This window comes from Chenopodium quinoa, unplaced genomic scaffold (genome assembly GCF_001683475.1).
Source record: "Chenopodium quinoa cultivar QQ74 unplaced genomic scaffold, ASM168347v1, whole genome shotgun sequence".
Classification (NCBI taxonomy): Eukaryota; Viridiplantae; Streptophyta; class Magnoliopsida; order Caryophyllales; family Amaranthaceae; genus Chenopodium; species Chenopodium quinoa.
In genome coordinates this window covers 3,096,644-3,120,575 of record NW_018745105.1, presented here as the reverse complement: position 1 = coordinate 3,120,575, position 23,932 = coordinate 3,096,644, and the positions used below count along the sequence as shown (strand labels likewise).

Sequence of the window (23,932 nt, the reverse complement as noted above, 5' to 3'; positions counted from 1 at the left end):
CAACATTAAGTCATTAATTAATTAATACAAAGTCTCCCTAATTAATTTTAAGTAGTAGTAACTATTTGAGCTAAACTTCAAAAAACAAAGAAATCCATATTTATACAAGCGTAATTTTGCAATTCGGTTTAAAAGGTGTTCCTTTTAAAGGGACGGTGCTATGGTTTTATCTAGATTCGAACCCTCAACCTCAAACAAATAAATGTTACACACTTACCATCTCAACCAACATTTATTAGTGTTTTAAATTTCACATATTTAACATTATATATTCCTTTTAAATTAGAGGTTATTTAATTTATTTATTTTTCTTAGAAAATAAATACATATGAAGTAAAAAAAAATCGTAACATCCGAGATGACACCCAAATCACTCACTAACTATACAACAGTTAAACATAATTAACAAATTAAAGAAGTACAAACTAGCAATGCGGAGCATCTCCCGGGATACACACTAGTATGAAATTAAAAAAGGTGTCTTCCTAATTTGATGATAAAAGATTATATAGGTTTATTTGTGTTATTCATTTGTTTGCAACATTTTGTTTTTTCTATTGTAATCAAATATGTATTACAATATACATTTTTTTTAAATGATCAAAACACTATTGTGTTTAAAAATTCACATTACTCATTTACACAATTACGCTTATTTTTTAAGTAATTTTGAACTTTTTCAAGGTTTAAGGAGAGTTTTTATAATTTTTTTTTCCATATAGGCAAGATTGAAATATTCTGAGCCGGAGAATATTGAAATTTTTGTATGTGAAACAAATTATATATATCTCGTGAAAGCAAAGTAGCTATTTTGTAGAGCCAATAACTCTTTGATTGATTACATATTAAGAAATTTATTAGAAGCCTGTAAACACTTCCTTATGGTGAAAGTTGTACTTAAAACACATTGTGGGAGTAGTTTTGTGATTAAATGAGATGTTTTTTTTTTTTTTTTTAATTATGCAACCAACAAATCCTTAATGATGAAAGTGAAAGGTGATTCCCCAAATGATGAAAAGTAAGAAAAGTAAATCTTAAAAAATGCATTTTACTATAATTCGTTATCCTCGTAATATATATAACACATGTAGCCATAAGATTCTATATAAAAAATTCTATCCAAATTTACTTATTCAAATAGTTTTCACAGCCAAATGAAAATAACGAACCAAATAAACGAGTATTAAATCGGGTGAATCTTCGAACAAGCAACAAGTTCATTTATAGACACCCATAAATCAAATACAATAGAGTAGTGAATATAAAACACCCAAGTTGATAAATATAAAGTGATGGAACTATCCAACTATATTTGATATCTAGAATCCAAGCTTCCATTTATTCCCCAAAAAAGACGATTCCCATGATAAATACAAGATCATCATCCAGGCTGGCCCTCTTCTAGAGTGGGTCAGTTGACAGTAAGCAAAACCAATACCATTACCGGTTGACTTTTTTTGGCACCCAATTACACCTCATTTCATAGTATTCACATCAAAACCCAGAAAATAATATAAATAATTATCACAACAAAAACAAAAAAAAAATAAAACCCCTGGAATTTCTGAATTCATCCTTACAATTAAAAAAAGAAATTGTGATTGTGAATTGGAATTTCAATGCACAGTATCCAAGGTACCCACCACCTCTAGCACCACCAAACCAGCGCCATGATCAACTCTTTCAAATTCTCTCCATTTTCTCTCTCCTAGGGTTTTCCATTTCTTCTCTTCTTCTTCCTTCTTCCTTCTTCTTCATCAATGGCGTCCAAGCCATGGCTGCAACCTGCTCCTACGTACAACCCTTTGGAATCGTTTTGGGATTCCGACGAAGATGCGCCTGGTCCTCGTTGTGGTCATACCCTTACCGCCGTCGCAGCTACCAAATCTCAGGGTCCTCGTCTTATTCTTTTTGGTGGTGCAACCGCCATTGAAGGCGGCGCTTCTTCTTCCGCTCCTGGAATCAGTTAATGGGTTTTTCGTTTTGTTTGATTTGATTTTGGTTGATTGAATTGTTGGGTTCGATTGGTTTGATTTGGTTTTGTGATTTAGGGTTGGCTGGGGTTACGAATTCTGTTCATTCCTATGATGTTCTTACTAAGAAATGGGCCAGGTTTGATGTTTTATCACCTTATTTGTTGATTTTGTTTCTGTTTTTGGTTTGGTGTTTCTGAATTCTGATTGTGTTTGGGTGTTTTGAACAATAGGATTAGACCGGCTGGTGACCCGCCTTCTCCGAGGGCGGCTCACGCAGCTGCCGCAGTTGGAACTATGGTTGTATTTCAGGTGAGTGTTTGTATGGCATTTCAATTTTAGTTGTTTTTTGCTTGGGATGAATGTTGGTAGTGTTATTTATTGATGTGGTGTTGTGCTTTGGAGTGGAGAGTAGGGTGGTATAGGACCTGCTGGGCATTCGACAGATGATCTATATGTGCTTGATTTGACCAATGACAAGTATAAATGGCATAGGTGAGTGACATTTTTGGCAGAAAAATAATTCCTTTGATGCCACGAGCTTTCGTTTTGTGGATATTCATTCATCTTCTTTCCTTGATTGTGTGTTTGCAGAGTAGTTGTCCAAGGTCAAGGACCTGGACCTAGATATGGCCATGTAATGGACCTGGTTGCTCAAAGATACCTCGTAACAGTCAGTGGCAATGATGGTTAGTTCTTCATCTTGTGTTTACTTTGATGCATTTTAAATTTTTTTGACGCTAAGTAGAGTCGTTGAAAAAACTCTTATCGGGCAAGGACTATTACTATCTATACCCTCCTTGTGAAGTTACTTTGTACGAGGGTTTGAGGGGGGATGTTCAAGAAACCTCTGAATATGTTTTCTCAAACGGATGATGTGGAGATAGAAATTTAAAGACTTTAATTATAAGTAAAGAAGGATAACAAATTAACCGATGTAATAGGATAGTAGGAAGAACAAAGAAAAATGGATAGAGTATTCGCTTATTGACTATGGAGGGCTCGACACATTAGAATTGGTGTTATTTAATGGTTGAATTACCTGGATTGGCAATGCATTTTAAATGGAGTTGATTATGCCATTGGAGTTATTTGTTGCGAGGATTTTTTGATTGTTACTTTTGAAGTTCCACATGAGCTAGTTGATTATGCAAAAAAAAAAAAAAAAAAAAAACCTCATATCTCATCATCAACTTTGGTTGAAAAGGTGGATGTGCTGGATGCTAAAAAAAAATTCATGGGCCATAATTGATTTTCTTGGACTTTTTCTCTCCTATTTTCACAATCCTTCGTATTCTTCATGGTCCAAATTAGATTTATTTTTGGCACAAATATCTCAGATTCTTCTAGATTTAGGAGAGTGTGTGTTCCTGGATATGTTAAATTTATATTATACAAGTGTGCTGGGCTGCCCATGGCATGACAAGACACATCATGAAAAAAACATGGCTCGGTAAACACAATCTAAGCCACATTTCTTTGGAGAAGCATGACATGGCATAGCCTGACATAGTAAATCACGATAATATAAGTTAGATATGGCTTCAACATGCAAACACATGCGACAATGGGCTCAATTGTGGTTAACCTCCCACAGCCATTTAAGTTCCTTTACAACCAGCTATCATTGCTGTGATGATTGCTATTCATATTAGAATCTTACGATTTTATGATCCTTAATATACGTGACCTAGGTAGAATGTTAAAATTGTTGAATTTTACAATCTTATCAAGATAAACATTTAAAGTGTCAAAAATCGAATATGGTTTCATGCAAGGCCATTTTGAAGATTTTAAGGCCCTGTTTTAAATTACAATATGGGCCTATCATATTTTCCAACTTATACAAACTAAAAAATTTCAGGCTAAAATTAAACAGCATATATACTACAATATGCTATGATATAATGATTACATATATCAAATTAGGCACAAAAATATATTCGGATATTTTAACTTGATACAACTTGAACTATTTATCAACCTTCTGATCTTAGGGGGCATAATTACAAAATTCAACAAGTATAATGGTAGTAACTTTGAAATAAATAAAAACCTTATCAAATCTCAAGTGCCATCTTTCTTCGTTTCTCACTTAATTTAATTTAACCTTATAATAAATCTATTAGAATCATGAGACAATCAAGGTAATCAAACTTTGCCCAATTTATTTATTTATTTATTTTTTTAAGGAAAGACTTACTTTTACTTTGCCCCGCAATATTGGAAGTTGGTGAGTTGTAGAGGTGAATTGAAATCGAGAGTGCTCGGCAACTGCAAGACGAATCAATGATGACAATAAATCGTGAATAATAAAACCTAAAGATTTAGGTAATTTTGTAGTTTATCTAAATTCATGTAATTTTTTTTTTAATTTTTTGATAAACAAATTAGAATTGGATGATGTGGGAGAAATTTAGAAAGAAAATTTGAAAAATTGAAAAATTGTTGTTCATACCCATTGCTCAGTTTGAATATGGGGAAAACCTTTTGAACTTCCTAATGTAATTAACAGAGTTCCATGGAAATAGGAGAAATAATGGAATTGATTTATTAAATTTGATAAAGAAAGAAAATTAATGTCAAATTTAAGGAAGAAGATGAGAAATTGGAGAATTAGAGAAAGAAGGCTGAATTGGAAGAGATGAATTGGAATGGGAATTGGGAGAGATGAATTGGCATGGGAATTCTATCTTCATGGGATTAATTAACCTCTTTGGGCTTTCTCCTTAATCCTTCTTTATCTTCACTTCCATTTTCTCCTCTTCTAAACAGTCTGTAAGTGTTCTCTCATTTTACCATTTTCCATGAAAAACTACACGGTGAGTCATATTTGATGGTTCGGCTAGGATGTATTTTTTTTTCTTTTTTTCGTGGAAGGGCATGTTCAAAATCTGTTACTAAACGGTTGCCATGTAATGGAACAGACAAGTTTTAGTTCCATATCATTTTCACTAGTTAACTTTTTGTAATTTGGTCATGTTTACTTTTGACCCTTGTGTTTCAAAGTTTCTGTGTGTACATTTTTTTGTATACAGCCAGCTAACCATGTGCATTTCTGTTTTTTTTTTTTCTACATGAAATGTGCTAGTTCTTGCTTTGTGTTAATGCTGGTATTAATGGATAGTTTGCCACTCGATAGTTATAATATGTCAGATAAGGCCTCGTCTGAACTGAGAAACCACTTCTGTTACTGCATTTATATAACTACCTGGTTGCCAATTTGCTGACTATGCTAATTCCTTTTGGGCTACATTGCTTATCTTGCTATTTGTAGTTATAGAACGCTGTTTATTGGTGCTCTTATGCCAATAATATATAGATAGTAAAATATACTTTTCTCTTTCAGGGAAAAGGGTTCTGTCAGATGCTTGGGTTTTGGATACTGCTCAAAAGCCATATGTTTGGCAGAGGCTTAACCCTGAAGGTGATAGACCATCTGCTAGAATGTGAGTTTATTCTGTTTGCTAGTTTTAGTGTAAATTTATATCTGCTTCTAGTAGTTAACTTTAAACTTTAAAGGCTTGTTAGTTTGTTAATGTGGGCAACTGGGCATGTAATCAAGTAGTTGGTTTAAATTTATTTTTACAGCTGTGATGGTTAAAAAAATTTATTTACTCGACATTCCGTCTTTATTTTGTGGACTTTTGATATATATACCCCCATTGTCTTGGGTGGTGTCTGAAAGGTAAAAGGGCTATGCTTTTAGCTTGTGGAAACTTGCTTTTATTACTGCCTTGAATAAATTTATTCTTTTTAGGTGACTTTTTTTTGTTTTATATTTTTCCTACCCCCTCCCTCCAGCTATCATTGTGACTTTTGGATCCAATTATAGTAAAGTGCATAGTATCTATACAACACTATGAGATATAGGTATGCCAGTCAATTACCCTTGTACCAATTACTGAAGTAGGGTTAAATACAAACTACTCATGCCCAGAATATTTTGACTCTATTGAAGCAAGTCTTCTACAAATTTAATACCAAATGTTTCTCAGAAGTCAGAACCTAGTATATGACAAGTGGAGACTACCCTCAAATATTCTATTTGATGATATTGCTCTAATTGAGTGCAAAAGTGAAGAATACATTTGCTAACCATTAAAGCCACTTAGATCACTACTATGGCTTTTATTGACTGATACTCAATAGATGGTAAAGGTCAACAACATCAGCAAAGTTGGTGAATTATCAATTATGATCACCATGGTCTCTCGTTTCCATCAGAAATCTGAAAACCTCTAAAAGCATTTTCTCACGAACTAATGATCTATACTTAAATCACATATATAGTGCTTTTTGAATGAAGCAATTACTAGTGAGGGAAAGTGTGTAAACTAATCTGGGAACACCTTGAAAGTAAAGTTTGTATTTTGTAAAGTAGTAAGCCATTAGGACAAAAGGAGTAAAATGGAGAAAAGTAAAAAACAAAATTAACCTTCCACAAAATATGATCTTCCTCCTGCAAAGATGCATCCATGGCTGCCACCACCCAACAAATCAGGCTAATTAAAAATTTTAAATCACCACAATAGAAGTCATGTCAAAAAACTCATCAGAATTGCAGAAGAGGTTTCATGGAAGCATAAATACTCAACCAGTGTCAAACTTAGATATGATCTATAGTCCTATGGAAGAGCCTGCAATAAAAATATATACACTGAGCTATAACTTGATTATCTCCAAAATTCCTCCCTTGTGAACAGAAAAGAAGGCCAAAGACGAGAATCATATATATATATATATAAAAAAAATTTATAAAAGAAGGCTAAAACCCAAAAAAAAAAAAAAACAGTAGGAGTCAGTACTAATAATTTATGGAGCTAAGATGATCTGGGAAATCGGTGCACTAGACTGTATAAAGTATAATTAAGAAATCAGCTAAGAGATGCCTAAATACAAACTAGTTGAGTTTGTCTAATAAGAGGGAAAATGGAATAAGGAGCGGGGGTTCACGTCATAACAATTCTTTAGATGTAATAACAAACATTCTCTCTCTAACACTTATAGGATAGATAACCCCATTCATATCAATTTTGTAGATATAATAGCAATGAAAATTTTGGAGGGAGGGTGATAAACTGATGGAGAAGATGATTTTTAATGTATCACGTGAAAGCTTGTTTGTTATGTTCAGTCATCAACGACTTTTCAATTTGCCAGGGATCCATTAATAGTTGGTTGTCCAGATGTTTTGAAATTGACTTATTTGATGCTTCATATACATCACAATACAGCTTAAACCTTACTAATTATATTCGACAATATGGTTGCACAATGTGTAGGTATGCCACTGCAAGTGCTCGATCAGACGGCATGTTTTTGCTATGTGGCGGAAGAGACTCAACTGGCGCGGTATGTTGCTTCTGTTTGTGGGAAGTTTTACTGCTGACTGCATCCTTATTTTTGCATAGGATTGTCTGTTCTGATATTTCTGAACTCTTTGTGCACAACGTATTTCTCTATTTCCCCGTCTTTATGCTCTCTCTTATGGGATTAAAGCTTTGATTGATTGATTTATGCTCTCTTTCCATGCCTTGATCTGTAGAAGTTTGTAAGGGTCCCATATTATTATAATGTCTTTGTAGTTCTTACAATGCCTCATAAAGCTCTTGTAGGTCTAGTTTTTCTCCTTATGCATACCGTATTTGTTTTGTTTCTTGTGGAAGATGTGGAAGCTGAGACAAATGGGTTCAATATGGATATTTCCTTAATGATGCGTATGTATTCTTCTTAGTGGTAGAAGAAAAAGTGTATGTAAGTTGTGCATCTTCTATACATATTTTAGTACATACTTGGATAAAAAAAGCTTGTTGAGGCTTTAACCCAACAGTGTGAACTATATGAACAATAATATGTACCCATTGTTCCTAGCTTCATTCATACTTTCTTAATAGGGTACTCCTCATTTCCCTGGCCACTTTCATAAATCATAACAGCATTTCACCAAAATAAATTAGTAAATAAAAACTGAAAGGTCTGAAACAATTACTAATTTTTGCAGAAAATTAAGCCATACACGAATGATATGCATATGCCTGTACCTGGTGCAGCAGATGTGGTGACCCTTTACTGCCTGGAGCAGTTCTGGCTTTTGAGAACCTGTCATACATTCTTAAATGAACCCATTGCCTTATTGTAAGGCATACTGATTAGATTCAAGGATGACAATAATGGGGCAAAGAACAGCCTTTATGTGATCCATATTGATTTGTGAAAGAGCTTCTTGTGCAAATAGTTGTAGATTTCATTGAATTATTTTATTGCTTTTTTTCTTCTTCATGAATACGTATAAAATTGTGCATAACTTCTGCTTTTCAGGCAAAATGGTTAAATTTCTGTCAGTTCACCCCCAAATTTAATAATCACTGGTTGATCTTAAACATATTTTGTCACATGTAGCATTTATTCCATGGCTTGTGGAACGTATACATTCATTTTGAACTTATCTTTTTTGCATATTGGTTTGTAAAGCTACATGATTGTTCTTCCAATTTGCTATGACTCTTATGAATGGATTCTAAGAGGTTTACAGAGAAAGAGTTTATATGTTATTGATTGATATCGTGCATATACAGCCCCTTGCAGATGCATATGGACTACTTATGCATAGAAATGGTCAGTGGGAGTGGACTCTAGCACCTGGTGTTTCTCCCTCTCCAAGGTACCAACATGCTGCGGTAAGTTTTGTGGTATTACCCGTATAACTGTTTATGGAAGCTTTTGGTTCATTAATTTACAAAGCTTTTGTTTATGGGATTTAGAAGGTAGGAATGGGATATAGTTTCATTGTTTTGCGGGTTTGGAAATAATGGATTTGGGACTTGAGTGTAAGGATGGGAGTTAATGAGTTATAACAATTCAAAGCTGCCTATTTTTCCTTGAATGAAAAGCAGGGGAGATATTTAATTAGGGTTATTGTAATTAGTGAATCTATACAACTTTTACCACAATAACCCAAACAGTGTTAAATGAGAGATGTTAGGATAATTTCCAACATGTTTTTATAAAGGCTCCTATGGTGTTGCAGTGACTAGTGAGTGAATGATCTCTCAATGCATCAGGCTGCCTAAAGTGTAGCATGAGGTGCTTTGCTGCCTCCTGAGAAATTGTTTTTGAAGGGAAGAAACTAAGTGAATGTTAACTGTCTGGAAATGAGTAGCAATGAAAGCCTCAGCATGTACAGCATATAAAATAAGGGGAATTTAAAGGGAAACTTAACTTCTTGCTAGGAATTAGAACTCAAAAAGTCAATTAAAATGGGCTCATCTTTTACATCCACCTTTGTGTCTCTTCTTTTCTGTTGCTGTCTTTTATTAGGTATAGATGCTGCTCTCCTTTCTAGCTTAACTTGTACTCTGTTGCTGCTGCTGCTCTCATATTTTTGACCTATGTTACTTGGACTCGGATGAAGTGTCAAATTAGACACGGGTGTCCAAGTATCGGACTCGCCCATTTTCTTGAAAAAAGTTTTGTTTTTAGTTAAAAATGAAGTGTCCAAGTGTCGGTGTCGGTGTCCGACACGAGTTGTGTCGACACGGACACGTGAGGTAAATGAAAGAGTCCGAGTAACATAGTTTTTGACATTTGATTACGGGTTGAAAGGTTGAAAGAGGGGATCTCCTCTCTTTTTTAATAACCGACACACGTCGACTATTTCCGCTATTATGTTAGTAAAAAACTATGGACAAAGTCAACATATGATCATATGAATAGTGACATAGCAGAATTTTTCTTTTCTTTTTTATCTGTATATTTATTTATCTTTTGAGTTTTCCAGATTTTACTTAGACAAGTTTGTATCTAAATTTGTTGCTTATTAGGTCTTTGTAGGCACTAGATTGCATGTTACTGGGGGTGCTCTTAGGGGAGGACGTGCCATTGAAGGTGAAGCAGCTGTTGCAGGTAACCCCAGGACTTGTGTTGATAAGTCTTTGAGCATGTGAAATGGACTGTGATAATTAATGGGCGCTGTCTGTTTGTTTAATGTATACCAGTTTTGGACACTGCTGCTGGAGTGTGGTTGGATAGGAATGGACTGGTGACTTCTTCAAAGGGCAATAAAGGACAAACAGAATACGATCCTTCCTTGGAGTTGATGCGTCGCTGTCGGCATGCTTCTTCTTCTGTTGGTGTTCGTATATATATTTATGGTGGTCTTAGGGGAGGTAAGGATGAATTTGTCAAAAAAGGTTGATGTACATACGCATGCTAGAGTGTGTGTGTGTGTGTGTGTGTGTGTGTGTTTTTTTTTTTTTTATTATTTTTTTTATCTCAAATGCTGATGCTTTATCTCTAAGTGGCTCTTGATGTGCTAAAATTTCTTTGTTAAGAATGAATTGCTTGAGAGAATATGAGATGTCATTTCGTTTGAAATTTTCGAGCAGTTGTGCAGAACTATGTTGTCCTTCTGAATTAGATGTGAGATATTATGTCTGTTGGTTTATTAGATTATTTGCTTGCTATAGAAAATTTCATGCTTGTATATAAATCAAGCAGTAGACTGGCACGTGAAGTTGAATATTATTTCCTAGGTAATGAATGGATGAAGAGGAAGGAACTGGTAGCTTATAAAAAGAAAAATGTAATGATACAAGGGTAGAGCATCCATGATAAATAATTTACGAAAAAATATTGCTAGATTACACTGCTCAGATACTTCTAATAGATTGTGTAGTAAACAAGTTATAGTTACTGCGTTTGATTTACAAGCAAATATCTTCCCTGCTGTCATATCTTGCCTTTTTGTCATGTGCTGGCAAACCTATTTCACTATCACAGTATCTTTTGGAGGTGTACATGGAAATTATAAAGTCCGCAGAAATTATGGGGTCCTGAGAGATGCTTGATGTTCCAAAAATGTTGCTGATTAGTTGGGTTGTGATGGCTCTAGGGCATGAGGTTATTTTTTCCTTAGTCTTATTTCTATATGGGTGATGGGCGCCTCCATGGTGTCTGTCTAATTTTTTTTTATAAATTTTATTACCTATTAATGAATAAAAAGTACGGGGCTACTTTAAGGATTTGTAATCAGCGCCTTGTAAATTTCATGAATGAGCTTATGACTATCAGATTCTGGTTGATGGATATTAAGGACCAATGCTAGTTTTGAGAGCTACAAAGACAAGCTAAAATCTTGAAAAGTTTTAAGTGTAGCATAAGTAAACCTAGTCTAGAACCAACTGAGATGAGGACCAAGGTGTGCTGACATTGGATGAGGAGTTTACTGTGATGAGGATCAGGTATGCACAGCTTGTTGTACACAATAACAAATATAGTTTTGATCAAGAAAATAATATTTGCTGAGTAAAATTGAGTCGAATTTCGGCAAAATTACAAGGCCATAATGTGCCTTTGAGATTGAAGGCAATTTTTATATATATTTTTTATGTTTTTTTAGGATTGCTATTAAGTGTCTTTTTAAACAAAATAGAATGGTGTCATGTTTATTGAGATGGAGTCTTTGGTGTGGAGAGTAGAGCGTTGGAATAATGGGGACTTAAATAAGTTTAGGGAGACTAAGGCGTGTATTGGGGTAGAGGTAATAAATGTCATTTAAGGCTTTGTGTCATATTATCTGGTTGCACTCTTTATAATCCCCATTATATTTTGTTTATTTTTACAATCGGACACTGGATTTTGTACCCATGTTCTATACTCGTGTACAGGTAACATGGCTGCACAGTGAATTTAAATCTTGACTCAAATATGTGATGTTGAATAGTATGGATTTTCATGCAGATGTATTGCTGGATGACTTCCTGGTCACAGAGAATATGGTGTCGCAGTCTGATGATAATTCCCCACCACTGACATCGGAGAGAGCTCCGAGCCTAACTGATCCCAGAGTTAATATTAGTATTTCTACGTCGCCCTCTATAAATGTATCTGATGGAAGTCATGAAAAAAATCTACCTTGTGTTGTAAGGTAGAAGTTTCTGGCTTTTCTTTAATGCTTCCTCCGATTCTTTTAGATGCATCACTTTGGATTTCACGGGCTCTTAGGTATTTTTTGGTGAGAGATTTTAAATGGGTGTAGGGGTAGTTTATTTAGGGTAGTGAGGAGCAATGGGAGAACAATATAAGAATTTGGAAGTTAGCAAGGGCAAATGGGTAATTTGATAAGCAAAACCTTACCTAAAAGAGAAAGAAAAAATTGATTCATCTAAATTGAAACTTTCCTAAATTGAAAGTGATGCATCTTAAAAAAAATGAAGGAAGCAATATTTATGATGGTTGAGTGACTTGGTGGAATATATTTGAACTTTGAAACTTCTGCTTCCAGCCCCGGAAAAAAATCTGTGGATAAACTTGTGGAGGCATCTGCTGCTGAGGTTGAAGCAGTTAGAACGGTCTGGCAGGCTGCTCAAGCTGCATCCTCATCTCCACCAGATGAATCTCCTCTGTCGCAAGGCAGCACACCTACCACAGATACTCCTTCAGATGGTAGTGATGCTGATGGTGATGTTCGCCTCCATCCTAGAGCAGTATGTACTTTTACTTCAGTATTATTATGTTTTAATTGTGCTTTTGGTTTCCAGTATTGACTTTTGGTTGGCACAGGTTGTAGTTGCTAAAGAAATTGTAGGGAACTTAGGTGGAATGGTGAGGCAGTTATCACTTGACCAGTTTGAAAATGAGAGCAGGAGGATGATACCTGTCACCAGTGACCAGTCAACTCTTGGCAAAAAGTTCGTGAAACCCAAGTCTCCTCAGGGTTTGCATAAAAAAGTAGGACATCAAAATGTTTTTTTAATTTTTTCCAATCGCGGACATGGGAAACTGAAATATGTCATTCGTATTCATTGCTCTTTAACTTTTGTCAGGTTATCTCTACTTTGCTCAGACCACGAAACTGGAAACCTCCAGTAAATAGGAAATTTTTCTTGGATTCTTATGAAGTGGGTGAGATTTGCCATGCTGCAGAACAAATTTTTATGCATGAGCCAAGTGTTCTTCAGTTGAGAGCTCCGATCAAAGTGTTTGGTGATCTTCATGGACAGTTTGGAGATTTGATGCGATTGTTTGATGAATATGGATTTCCTTCAACCGCTGGTGACATTACGTAAGCTATTGCTCTTTTCTTTTAGTTGGAAGTTATAGATTATAGTACATTAATTATGGTTTTACCTACTAAAACCGAGGTGAGGGATATGGATATAATCAAACAGTTCTTCCTTTTTTTGGTGAAAATTCAATCATGTTTATAGCTCTACAGCTTTTACGTAATGGTTTCTGAATTTTGCATGACCAACAGACCTTCCTGTCTTGTTTCTTGTAATGTATCTAACACGAAAAATTGTAGAGATTATTGAAACTGAAATCATTGAGTTTTGAAATGTTTATCCTTATACTAAGACCAAATAGTATACTATGATCAAGGGGCTTGTATTTGTTTCATGTGGAATTATTTTCTACCTTTTTTTTTAATTTTATTATTTTATTTATTTTTTTTATCTGCTTATTTGCTGGCCCAGAGGACCTATCCCAGTGTTGTTGTGTTTTTTTTTGGTGTGTGGGTGGGGGGGGGGGGGAATTACCCTCAAAGTTCTGCTTTAGACTGGCATCCAGCCAAACTTCAAGTTCAGAAAAAAAAAAAGGGGGGGGGGGGTGTGATTCTTAGGTTGGATGGTGCCTTATATGCTTCTGTCAATATATGCTTTAGACTGGCATTAATCTTTTCACTATATGATGCATTGCTGAATCCATTTTGAGTTAATTGGTCCAAATTGGGAATAGTTAATATTGTTGTTTTTTTTAGCTTATATTAGAATGAGAGATTTTTTTTTTTTTTTTTTTTGGTGGGGGGATGATAAATGGACAATTACGACTAACGAGGTTGGGGGAGAATTAGCCCTTTAGTCAACTTCTTTGAAGTCAATGCTAAGATATGTGATATCCTTATAGGTTCATGTTCTATTTTTTCTTTTTCCACACTTTCAAAGAATGCTTGTCAATGATCTCAATTGCTTGTACTGGTCCTGTGAATCTGACTTAAATGTCAATTAGCTTTTGCAGCTGTTTTGCATTAATGAGTTGGCTATTAATTTGTCAATGTTTGTTGTTCCAGGTATATTGACTATCTATTTTTAGGTGACTACGTTGATCGTGGGCAACATAGCTTAGAGACTATTACATTACTTCTTGCTCTGAAGGTATAGTTGCTCTATTTCTCTTGATAGCTTGGTTTATTTTAATAAACTTGTGGTGCACTACAAACTAATAAATTAATTTATTTTGAAGATTGAATATCCTGAAAATGTTCACTTGATACGTGGGAATCATGAAGCTGCTGATATTAACGCACTCTTTGGGTTTCGTCTTGAATGCATTGAGAGAATGGTAATGTTGACTTTTATTTTATTTTTTTAAACTCCTGAGGCCCAAGATTAAGTTTTGCGTATATTATTTGGTTTTTAAAAACGGATCCACAAATTTTTTTTTTTCAAAATAATCATTGTTATTTCCTTCATCCTTGTTTACTTGCCCCATAGCTACATGTGCAACAATTAATACGATTGAGTCTGGGACCCAACCCAAGGTGTAAGAGAAATAGTCTCCTATAAAGGAAATGGTGCAAGTAAATTGGGATAGCCCAAAATTGAAAACGGAGCTAGTAAATAGGGCTTAGGTAGATTTTAGTATTTTAAGATATGCACCTTTCACCATTGATCATTTGGCATACAACACACTTTCTAACATGGGCAGGTTTTAACAAGTCTAGAAATTGTGCAACATTAACTTCATTTCAGAGTGAGAAAGCACTACCATTTTTAGATGTTCTAACATTTTAACAAATTATAGGGGGAAAATGATGGCATATGGGCATGGACACGGTTTAATCAGCTATTCAACTATCTTCCACTCGCTGCCCTTATTGAGAAGAAAATTATCTGTATGCATGGTGGCATTGGAAGGTCTATTCAAGCAGTGGAACAAATAGAAAAACTTGAGAGACCCATAACAATGGATGCTGGTTCTATAGTTCTAATGGATTTGCTGTGGTATACCTGAATTTGATGCTGTATCTCCTATATTTTCTTTCTACTGCCTCTGTCGATGCCTCACAGCATTTTTTTATGCAGGTCTGATCCCACAGAAAATGATAGTATAGAAGGTCTGAGACCAAATGCTAGAGGTCCTGGATTAGTTACATTTGGGGTATGTATTATGCAGCTACATTTCATATGTTTTACTGTTCTAATTTTGACATTAATTACTCAATTACATTTTGAGCACTCCTTTTCTTTTGTGTGGTGTATCCACAATCCTTGAAGAACAAGGAGTAATTTGCATGCAACTAGCCATTTGTTTTTTTGGTTTTAATTATTTATTTTAATAATTTATTACTTATAATGAAATTTTCAGTGGAATTATTCCCATTTACTTCAATGATAAATCTGTAGTGCACAAGTTTAGGAGGTGTTTTTACTTTGTGTTGGTACACTGCAACAAATTCTCTTTTATTTTCTGTGGGTGTTGCTTTAATGGAGAAAGCACAATCAGTTGGATATTTAACTTACTTCTTTTTGTGGAATCATGTTTGACTTATTGGTCTCCTCTTTTTTCTTTTTGCGGTCCCAAATCCCTTCTTGCATCAATGGTAGTACAAGTTCTGATTTAGAGCACAATACATATATGGCTAATGTAGGTGATAACTTGGACTTTAGGAAAGTGGCAAATTGCCTTGACAACTTACAGCAATAGTTCTATCCCTATTGACTTGTAATTGGAGCAAATTGGTTTATTTTCTATTCTCCGATGTGCTATTAACCAATACCCAACACCTATTCTCTGAACAAAGTGTCATTGGAATTAATTTTTTAGTAGAAAATGAGACTGGAATTGCGAGGTGTGTTTGGAAATTAAATTCTTATACATAAGATTTGTATATAGATTTGTGTAAATGTTCTCTCAAATTACATTCTCAGATTCCAGTTGAGAAAAAGGTATGATGCTGGCTTTTTGGCTATAGTGGGTGAGATGGGGTAGATTGTATAATTGATCTGGATGGATTGTACGTGAAAGATGTTAGACATTTTCTAGTTTTGTCACATCGTATGTGAAAGATGCATTGAATTTTTATGGTGATGTGTAAATATGTACTTTTGATTCATGTTAGCCGACCCCAAATCATTTTGGAACTGAGGCGTTGTTGTTGTATATATGTACTTCCATCCAAGATATGTTGTCACATTGTCCCTATCCTTCAATACTAAGAACTAACACGGAACTTTTTATGAAAATGGAATTTTGTGAAATAAAATCATAAACCTTCTCATTTGGCATTGTTGTGGTTTTCTTTTTTTGTTTTTCAAAATCATATGATACATGTCATAAAATGAATCAAAAATTATTCAAACTTATTAAAAACATGATAATTTTGAAAATAGACAACAGAAAAGTGGAAACACCTTTTTCTTGTTTCCTATTTTTGAAATTTTGTTTTTAAAAAAACTGAAAACCAAAAACAATGCCAAACAAGCCTAAATTTGTGGATTGGCAACAGAAAAGTTAACAAGGAACTTTTTATGAAAATGGCATGTTGTGACATTAAATCATAAAACCTTACTGTATGTGGATTGGTGACAATTTGTGCTGGGGGTACATCCGTACATGTGACTGTTGATTTCAGGATATTGTGACATTAAATCATAAACCTTACTGTATTTGGATTGGTAACAATTTGTGCTGGGGGGTACATCCGTACATGTGACTGTTGATTTCAGGAATATGTATAAGAAGAGTTATTGTCGGACTTAGTTATGTACTGCTACTATGTTGAAATGTCATCGGGAAAATATTTGATAAATATTCAAATGTTGTCTGTTATGTGGTGTATGATGAGTTTTTTTCCTAAGTCCTTCAAATATACATGAGTGGTTCTAGATTGTATTGTGGGTTTTGGTGGGGGGAAGGAGAAAAAGTTGCTCTGCAGAAATGCAATGATGTCTATTTTGTAAAGAACCTAGCTAGAGTAGAACTGACGAAATTTTGGTGGCATTGCTGCTCTGTTCAGTTATGGGTTGAAGTCAACCTAGTTTGCCTGTCTTATAAGCTAAGTTGAATGGGGCTTTCCCAGATAATATTATAGGGGGGTGGAAAGGTATTGGTCTTCTAGATGTGCAGTTTGGAAGTATCATTTAACTGGATGTCTGGTTAAACAAAATATCACTGAAAAATCATATAAAACTTGATTGCATGACCACAAGTTTTGGCTATCAAAATTTGTGGGGATTTATTTTACAGCCATCTTAATTTGCTTCGTTAGGAAGTGTAATATCTGACTTCCAAGCCTATCTGAAGTTTGTGTGCTGTTCTCTCTCTCTTTTTTTTTTTTTTTTTGTTAATTTTTTTTCCCAATGAAAAGGTTTTGTTCTTATTTGTTACTAAAATGAATTGGAACTGATTCATATACAGCCTGACCGAGTCACAGAGTTTTGCAAAAAGAACAAACTGCAGCTCATTATTAGGGCCCATGAGTGCGTGATGGATGGTTTTGAACGATTTGCTCAAGGGCAGCTGATCACACTCTTTTCTGCTACGAACTATTGTGGTAACTACAATTGTTAATTGTGTTTTGAAATAATTATTCCTGTTCTATTTTAGCTTGTATCCTAATTGCAAGTTGCTTCAGGGACTGCAAACAATGCTGGAGCAATATTGGTTATTGGCCGTGGTTTGGTAGTGGTTCCAAAGTTGATTCATCCCTTGCCACCGCCTATGCAATCACCTGAGACTTCTCCAGAACGTTCCATGGATGATACATGGATGCAGGTATAATTCACAAAAACCTTGGGAGTTTTTTTTATTTTTATTCCTGACACCATCTGTATGCTGAGCTCTCTCTTTCTTCTATCCTCTTTTCTTTGTGCTGATATTTCTTCTTGAATGGTTAGGAACTCAACATTCAAAGACCACCAACTCCTACTAGAGGTCGGCCTCAGCCTGATCATGACCGCAATTCACTTGCTTATATTTAATGTTGAATGTATGATTTCATCAGCATTATGTGCCTCTTTGCACTCAGAGTCCCTAATTGCCAAAGCAGATGCTTTACCAACCTTCATTATACACCTTACAGTGCTGTGCTGTAAGCCTCATTTAAATTAAAGATTTTTAGATACGAGTAGTATAAATCTCATCCTCTGTACATGTAGCTTCGGTATTGTTGAAGAGTTAGTTCCATTTTTGTTAGCATATGCATTAAGCCATAGATACTTTGTTTTTGTAGAATTGTAGTGTAAAGGCAGGCCATAAGGAGAGATACAGAAGCAGTTGAGAGAAGCTTTCCATTTGAGTGTTCATTAATTGTAAAATGAAATCATATTTATCTGTAATTAATTTATTTTTAACAAGTGTATTATTGGCATTTGGTGTATGATATTGAATCTGCTTTTGGTATCATATAAAAATACCAGTATATGATCACTGGGTATGTTGTGTTATATACGTCCTCATTTCATTATGGATATCATTTGACAAAACTTATTACTTTGAATAATAATTAATTAATACACGTACCAGTTTTTAAAATAGTGATTATTGGTCCTATTCCTTATAGTGCATGCTAAAAGGTTCTCCCTTTCTCTTCTCTGTATATACAAGAACAGTAGTGTCCACCAGAGTGATGTTACCAGTATTTTCATTGCGGAAACAGTGTAAGGGACTGCCAGAAATAAAAAATTACTCCTACTGACAACAAGATATGTTATTTAGAGTCTAATCAAGTCACTGAAAGAGTCCATAGCAGATATGCAGCATGATTAACGCTCCTAAAGCAGCTCAGTTTACCAGACATAATTGACACATTTTCATCCTTATCCTTGAAAGAGTTTGCAGATAACCACAAACCTGCAGCTGGTTAGATAGAGTGATAAGAAAGAGTTCTCAAACATTTGTCATCATGTGTCACTCATGCAGCAGGAAGGCTTAACAAAGTCGGTCTCACAGAAGGCAAGCTTGATATGGGCAACTATGTAGCACATTTTAAGAATCCAAAAGCTAACGAACCGGAGGAAAGATGCGGGAGTAATTAGAAATCACAGATCCCTGAATATACTTCTTTCGATTGTTGGGATCAGGACTCCAATTAATTTCACTCATATTGGGTGTTTCAACATAGGACATTGTAAATTCCCCTGCCTTCTGAATCTTTCCTCTCTTGCCTGCTCTCAGCAATAGATTTTTACGCTGGTAAGAAAATATGCCATTGGAGAGGTGGATGATATCGCCTGTCTGGAAAAAATCACATTCCTGTCCCCAAAGCTGAAAATGAACTGCAGCAGTCTCATCTGCCACAAGTGCCAAACAAGTCTTGTTTTGGCCTTCTGCAGATATCCTGCCTTTATCCAACAGTATGAATCTAGTGTCTATATTGTTTGATGCAGCTGGTTTAATGTCCTTCAAGAGCATCATCGTAACAGTGAGTACAGTACCTATCCACAAAAACATTACACTATGTTAAGGTTGCATATAATTCTCTATTATCCTCATGGACCTCCATGACCACGAGCAGAATCATCAGCAACACCTATTCTGCCCTTTCATCCACTTCCACCACCTTCTCCCCAACACAAAGCCTCCACAATGCTTAATAAAAAAGAAGACCAAGATATTCACTGGATTAAATACCCTTTGATTGCTAACTAAAATTAGAACCCTATTACTCTATTAGCAAGTAAAATCCGGACGGAAAAAACTGTAGGTATTGAACCAACAAGTCACAAACTGTGAAAATAAGGTGACACTATACAAGAAACGATAATTTAATTGAAGATAATTGAATTGAACTAAGCAAACTAAAAAATTACAATCCAAAAATTCTCAATGACAATTCATCTAACTTGTGAGCAATTTTCAATAAATTGAATGTGCATAGTTAATTCCACAATATATACCACATTTGTTCAAATTTCTCATCATTTTTAGATTCTTCCATCTTATTCAAGCAACACGAGCTTAAAAAAAAATCCTAACATTTTAAGTCATGAGGGAAACAACAAAAAGGCAATTTAATTCATAATTAACGAATATATATTTGAGGGTCTCCCATAAACACTTTCTAATGGTTTTTCACTCATAAGGGTAAGATTACATACATGTGGACCTCCCCAAACCCTAAACTCTCTAATGGCTTTCACTATTGTCAACGTCTATCTCTAATTTGTACCTTCAACGGTAAATTATAGCCTGAGAAATGTGACTTATACTGGAAAGTCCGGGACTTGCGAGTTATTGCATCATCCATGCCTACAATATACACTTAAGTGTATCTCATTAGCACAAGTAAAAGTCTATATGAACAGATTCTGCCGGCCCTTTCATTAAAATGAAGCATGGTTTTACAGCTAACTTTTTTTGATAATGAATGTAATTATAGTATAATACAGCTCAAAATTCAACTGTTTGAGTGAGCATAAGAAAGAATCATTGTAGTTTATACAGCTTGGACTACTTTACTTCATAGTATATCTCAATGTTTTATTAGCTGAGTTGATTATAATTACTCACTCGTAATTGTAACATTCAATTTTGACAAATTTTGATTTCTATGTGACAAGAAGGTAGTAGTTTCACAAAATTTTCAAACTTCCATGCCAATCTCGCTCATATTCCTACAAGTCATCATCATACAAATATAAGCAAAATTTGAAAGATTTGAAACTACAATTGAAAAATAGTAAAGACTTTTATGTATTCTACAGAACTTTTCCTGCCAAGTACCCTCTTTATTACTCAAAGGAGGCAACTCAAACCCAGAAAATTCAAAATAAAAACCCAGATGCGAATGAATCCTGAAAAATTAAATTAAAAAACTAGTAAAAAATTCAAACTAACAAAACATTAGAAATTACCATAATAATTCAGAACTAAAGAATCCAGAAAATTAACCAAAAAAAAAAAAAAAAACAAAACAGAGAAATCAAGTATTCGAAAAATGAATAACAAAAAAATCTTATCAAATGCAAATAATATGCAGAGAAAATTGAGCACAGGCAACGAAATCCCAGTTTGAATGAAAATTAAAGAGATTTGATGAGAAATGAGGGTATAGCAGAGGAACTGGAATGACATATACAACAAATAGTTAAAGAGATTACCTGAAATTTGTCAATATTTTTGCTAATTTGAGAGCAGTGGATGAATTGATTAGGTTAAGGTATAGTAGCGCTGCTCAGAACTGGTAGCTCATTCTCGTTTGACTCCATTGTAAATTTGTAACTTATAGCTTTTACACAATAAATCAATTACACACAAAATGACAATAATCAAATAATCAATCAAGAAATTAAACCAATTTTATATGAACCATGAAATAAAAAACCCCAACAACAAAAAAACTAACTCCACATATTCAAAATCAATTATTCAATTATAATTCAAATTAGCAAAATAGCAATTATCATATATCAATTAAAAAATAAATTGAACTTACAATCTTACAATGTATCGAGTACTCGAGCAGACGGAAGCTCGGACTGCAGTCCTCCGGTCCGGTGTCATGGCCGGTGGACGCTGCAGTGGCGTATCAGGAGTTGAGTTTGGGAATTTCGGGGAAAAAAAGTTAGAAAATGGGAAGTGAAATGACTGAAGAGTGAAAGACTGAAAGTCTGAAAAAAAATGAGGCTTTGAGAGTCGAACCTTGATCTCCACTAGCCCATTAGGCCATCAGTCACTTAGGAATTAGGATGCAAGGGAAAATTAACTACCGAGGATTTAAACGGGGCAAGGCAAGGGGAATGTTGGTTTTCTCATTCCCATTCCCGTCTAATATTTTTATTTCCATCCCCATCTACGTGACGGGTTTTAAGTTCATCCCCATTTATGCCCTTATAAAAGTACGAAACCATCTTCACCCCAATCTTCACATGGATATCCATCCCCGCCTAATTTCCACCTAAGACCCACTTAATCCCCGCCTCCCAAATACAACAATACTACATAATATAATTTACAATGTGTTGTATATTTATATATATAATAATAAAATAGTATAAAAGGGATAGGGAGGCTATGAGCGGGTGGGTAGGAAGTGGGGTTGGGGCGGCTGGACGGGTACAACATAAATCCACCCTGCTTCTATCACTCATGGTGGGTATGGTTTTTATCCCCACCACTCGAATCGGGACTCATCCCTGCCCCACTAGGGCGCGGATGAGGCGGCTTTCCTACTTGATCTCCCCACTGACATCACTATTGCACACTAACCTCTTGTTTTACATTACACAAATATTCTATTTTTACCTTTATTTTTGTTTAAAAAAAAAACTTTTAACTAAATCCGCCACTGCTTGGTACAAAAATATATATATTGAAAAATAAAAATACAAAAATTTATTTATTGAAAAATAAAAATCAGTTTTTTTATTGGGTTTGATCATCCGTCTACCATTTGATATTCATTTCTCTCTCATCTGTCTCTCTCTTATATGAACAATTGAACACCAATCGCCACCTACCCAACCTATCAACCCGCACCAACTAGATTCGCATACCCCACGCACTTAAACCTGGGCACGGGCCGGGTTGGCCCGCGTGCCGCCCGGCACGGCCCGCCGTTCGGAGCAGCCCGGCACGGCACGAAGTTCGACTTCCGTGCCACGGGCCGTGCCACGGACACGGTGGAGAATTCCCAGGCACGGCCCGGCACGAGCACGGGCATGGCCCGCAGGCACGGCCCACAGGCACGGCCCGCGGGCCAACGGCTAGTTAAACGGCTATAAACGGCTAGTTTTTTGCCAAAAATTCTATAAATACTCACCTCCATTTCATTCCCAAATCACAAAATCACAATCTCTTCTTCTTATCTCTTATATTCTCTAAATCTCTAATAATCCTTATTTTCTTAAATTCTCTAATTATTCTCTTAAATTCTCTAATTATTTTCCTAATATCGGAAAAAATTAAAAAGTTCGTAATCGTAATTAGTGGAGCGTTGAAGCACGGTTGTAAGATCTAAACTAATCTTAAATTTATTATTGTTTTATTGTTATTATTTGAATAATCTTGTTTAATTATTATTGTTGTTAATTGTTATTGTTGTTGTTATAATTGTTGTTATTAATTATTATTATTGTTACAATTGTTGTTATTATTTATTTTTGTTGTTATTGTTATTGTTATAGTTGTTGTTATTAATTATTATTATTGATATTTTTATTGTTAAAATTGTTGTTATTAATTATTATTATTATAGTTAACCACTTTTTATTAAAAAATTAATTGTTAATTATGGCATCGAACAACCCATCATCTAGGTCTAGGGGGAAAGGCCGACTTATCCGTAGTAGTAGTTCTAGGGAACCACCAAATACAACGAGCCCCCAAATTACGAGTCAAACCAATGACCCCATTTACTTCCCCCCGGGCTATGAGCCATATAATACGTCGGGATTTCCAGCACCACCACTAAACCAATTTCCACTACCACCATACCAATTTCCACCTAATTATATCGGTAATCAACAAAACTATTGTTCTAGCCAAGGTAGCCAAGAAAGTACCCGAATTCCCTCCGGTTCTACCCCTTCTACTGCCACTCCCACTAGTCCCCCTACTAACCATCACACACATCATGAATGGTTAACCGAAACTGAGATGCTACTTTTGAAAAACCGAAGGAGTGAGGTATGGCGTTATTTTGTCCTAAGTAAAGATGGTGAACAATGGGCAAAATGTAAAACATGTAATAGTGTATTCACGGCAGTTACCAAAAACGGGACGGGACACTTATCTAGACACATGAAAGCTTGTGCAAAACCAGCTAGTGATCCAACCCAGCCCAAAATTTCCCAATTCCATCCATACGGCTTTACATACAACTATGAGAGGGATAGGGATGAACTAGGAAAAATGATAGTACACGCCGAACAACCTTTTCTTTTCTCGGAAAGTGACGCATTCAACACCTACATTAACAAAGCACTACAACCCCAACATAAAAGAATCTCTAGGAA

At 35.1% G+C, this 23,932-nt stretch overlaps 2 protein-coding genes across 4 annotated transcripts; one reads left to right on the top strand and one right to left on the bottom strand.

Moving 5' to 3' along the window:
- Positions 1 to 1,290: 1,290 nt before the first annotated feature.
- LOC110709960 (serine/threonine-protein phosphatase BSL1-like) lies at positions 1,291 to 18,423 on the top strand. 2 transcript variants are annotated; one of them, XM_021888213.1, is made up of 21 exons: positions 1,291 to 1,965; positions 2,052 to 2,112; positions 2,207 to 2,285; positions 2,389 to 2,468; positions 2,568 to 2,662; positions 5,323 to 5,422; positions 7,259 to 7,328; positions 8,552 to 8,653; positions 9,797 to 9,878; positions 9,971 to 10,141; positions 11,715 to 11,901; positions 12,259 to 12,460; positions 12,537 to 12,704; positions 12,800 to 13,038; positions 14,044 to 14,128; positions 14,217 to 14,315; positions 14,778 to 14,977; positions 15,059 to 15,134; positions 17,394 to 17,529; positions 17,611 to 17,750; positions 17,873 to 18,423. In XM_021888213.1, exons 1-21 carry the CDS (start codon positions 1,761 to 1,763, stop codon positions 17,954 to 17,956), a joined length of 2,661 nt encoding a protein of 886 aa, XP_021743905.1. In that variant the 5' UTR covers positions 1,291 to 1,760; the 3' UTR covers positions 17,957 to 18,423. The 2 variants fall into 2 exon arrangements, with proteins under 2 accessions (XP_021743905.1, XP_021743906.1); XM_021888214.1 differs by lacking the exons at positions 1,291 to 1,965; positions 2,052 to 2,112 and having other exon boundaries at positions 2,379 to 2,468.
- Positions 18,424 to 18,591: 168 nt separating this feature from the next.
- LOC110709961 (SOSS complex subunit B homolog) lies at positions 18,592 to 21,881 on the bottom strand. 2 transcript variants are annotated; one of them, XM_021888215.1, is made up of 3 exons: positions 21,412 to 21,881; positions 21,077 to 21,204; positions 18,592 to 19,411 (listed from the first exon to the last, which is right to left on the bottom strand). In XM_021888215.1, exon 3 carries the CDS (start codon positions 19,389 to 19,391, stop codon positions 18,978 to 18,980), a length of 414 nt encoding a protein of 137 aa, XP_021743907.1. In that variant the 5' UTR covers positions 19,392 to 19,411; positions 21,077 to 21,204; positions 21,412 to 21,881; the 3' UTR covers positions 18,592 to 18,977. The 2 variants fall into 2 exon arrangements, with proteins under 2 accessions (XP_021743907.1, XP_021743908.1); XM_021888216.1 differs by having other exon boundaries at positions 21,420 to 21,881.
- Between the last annotated feature and the right edge of the window lie 2,051 nt (positions 21,882 to 23,932).

Excerpts from the sequence above, each read along its gene's own strand:
- LOC110709960 (XM_021888213.1), top strand. The coding sequence starts at position 1,761 with ATGGCGTCCAAGCCATGGCTGCAACCTGCTCCTACGTACAACCCTTTG. Across the intron at positions 12,705-12,799 it reads CTCAGGGTTTGCATAAAAAA|GTTATCTCTACTTTGCTCAG; the intron begins GTAGGACATCAA and ends AACTTTTGTCAG. Across the intron at positions 17,530-17,610 it reads TTCTGCTACGAACTATTGTG|GGACTGCAAACAATGCTGGA; the intron begins GTAACTACAATT and ends AAGTTGCTTCAG.
- LOC110709961 (XM_021888215.1), bottom strand. The coding sequence starts at position 19,391 with ATGATGCTCTTGAAGGACATTAAACCAGCTGCATCAAACAATATAGAC.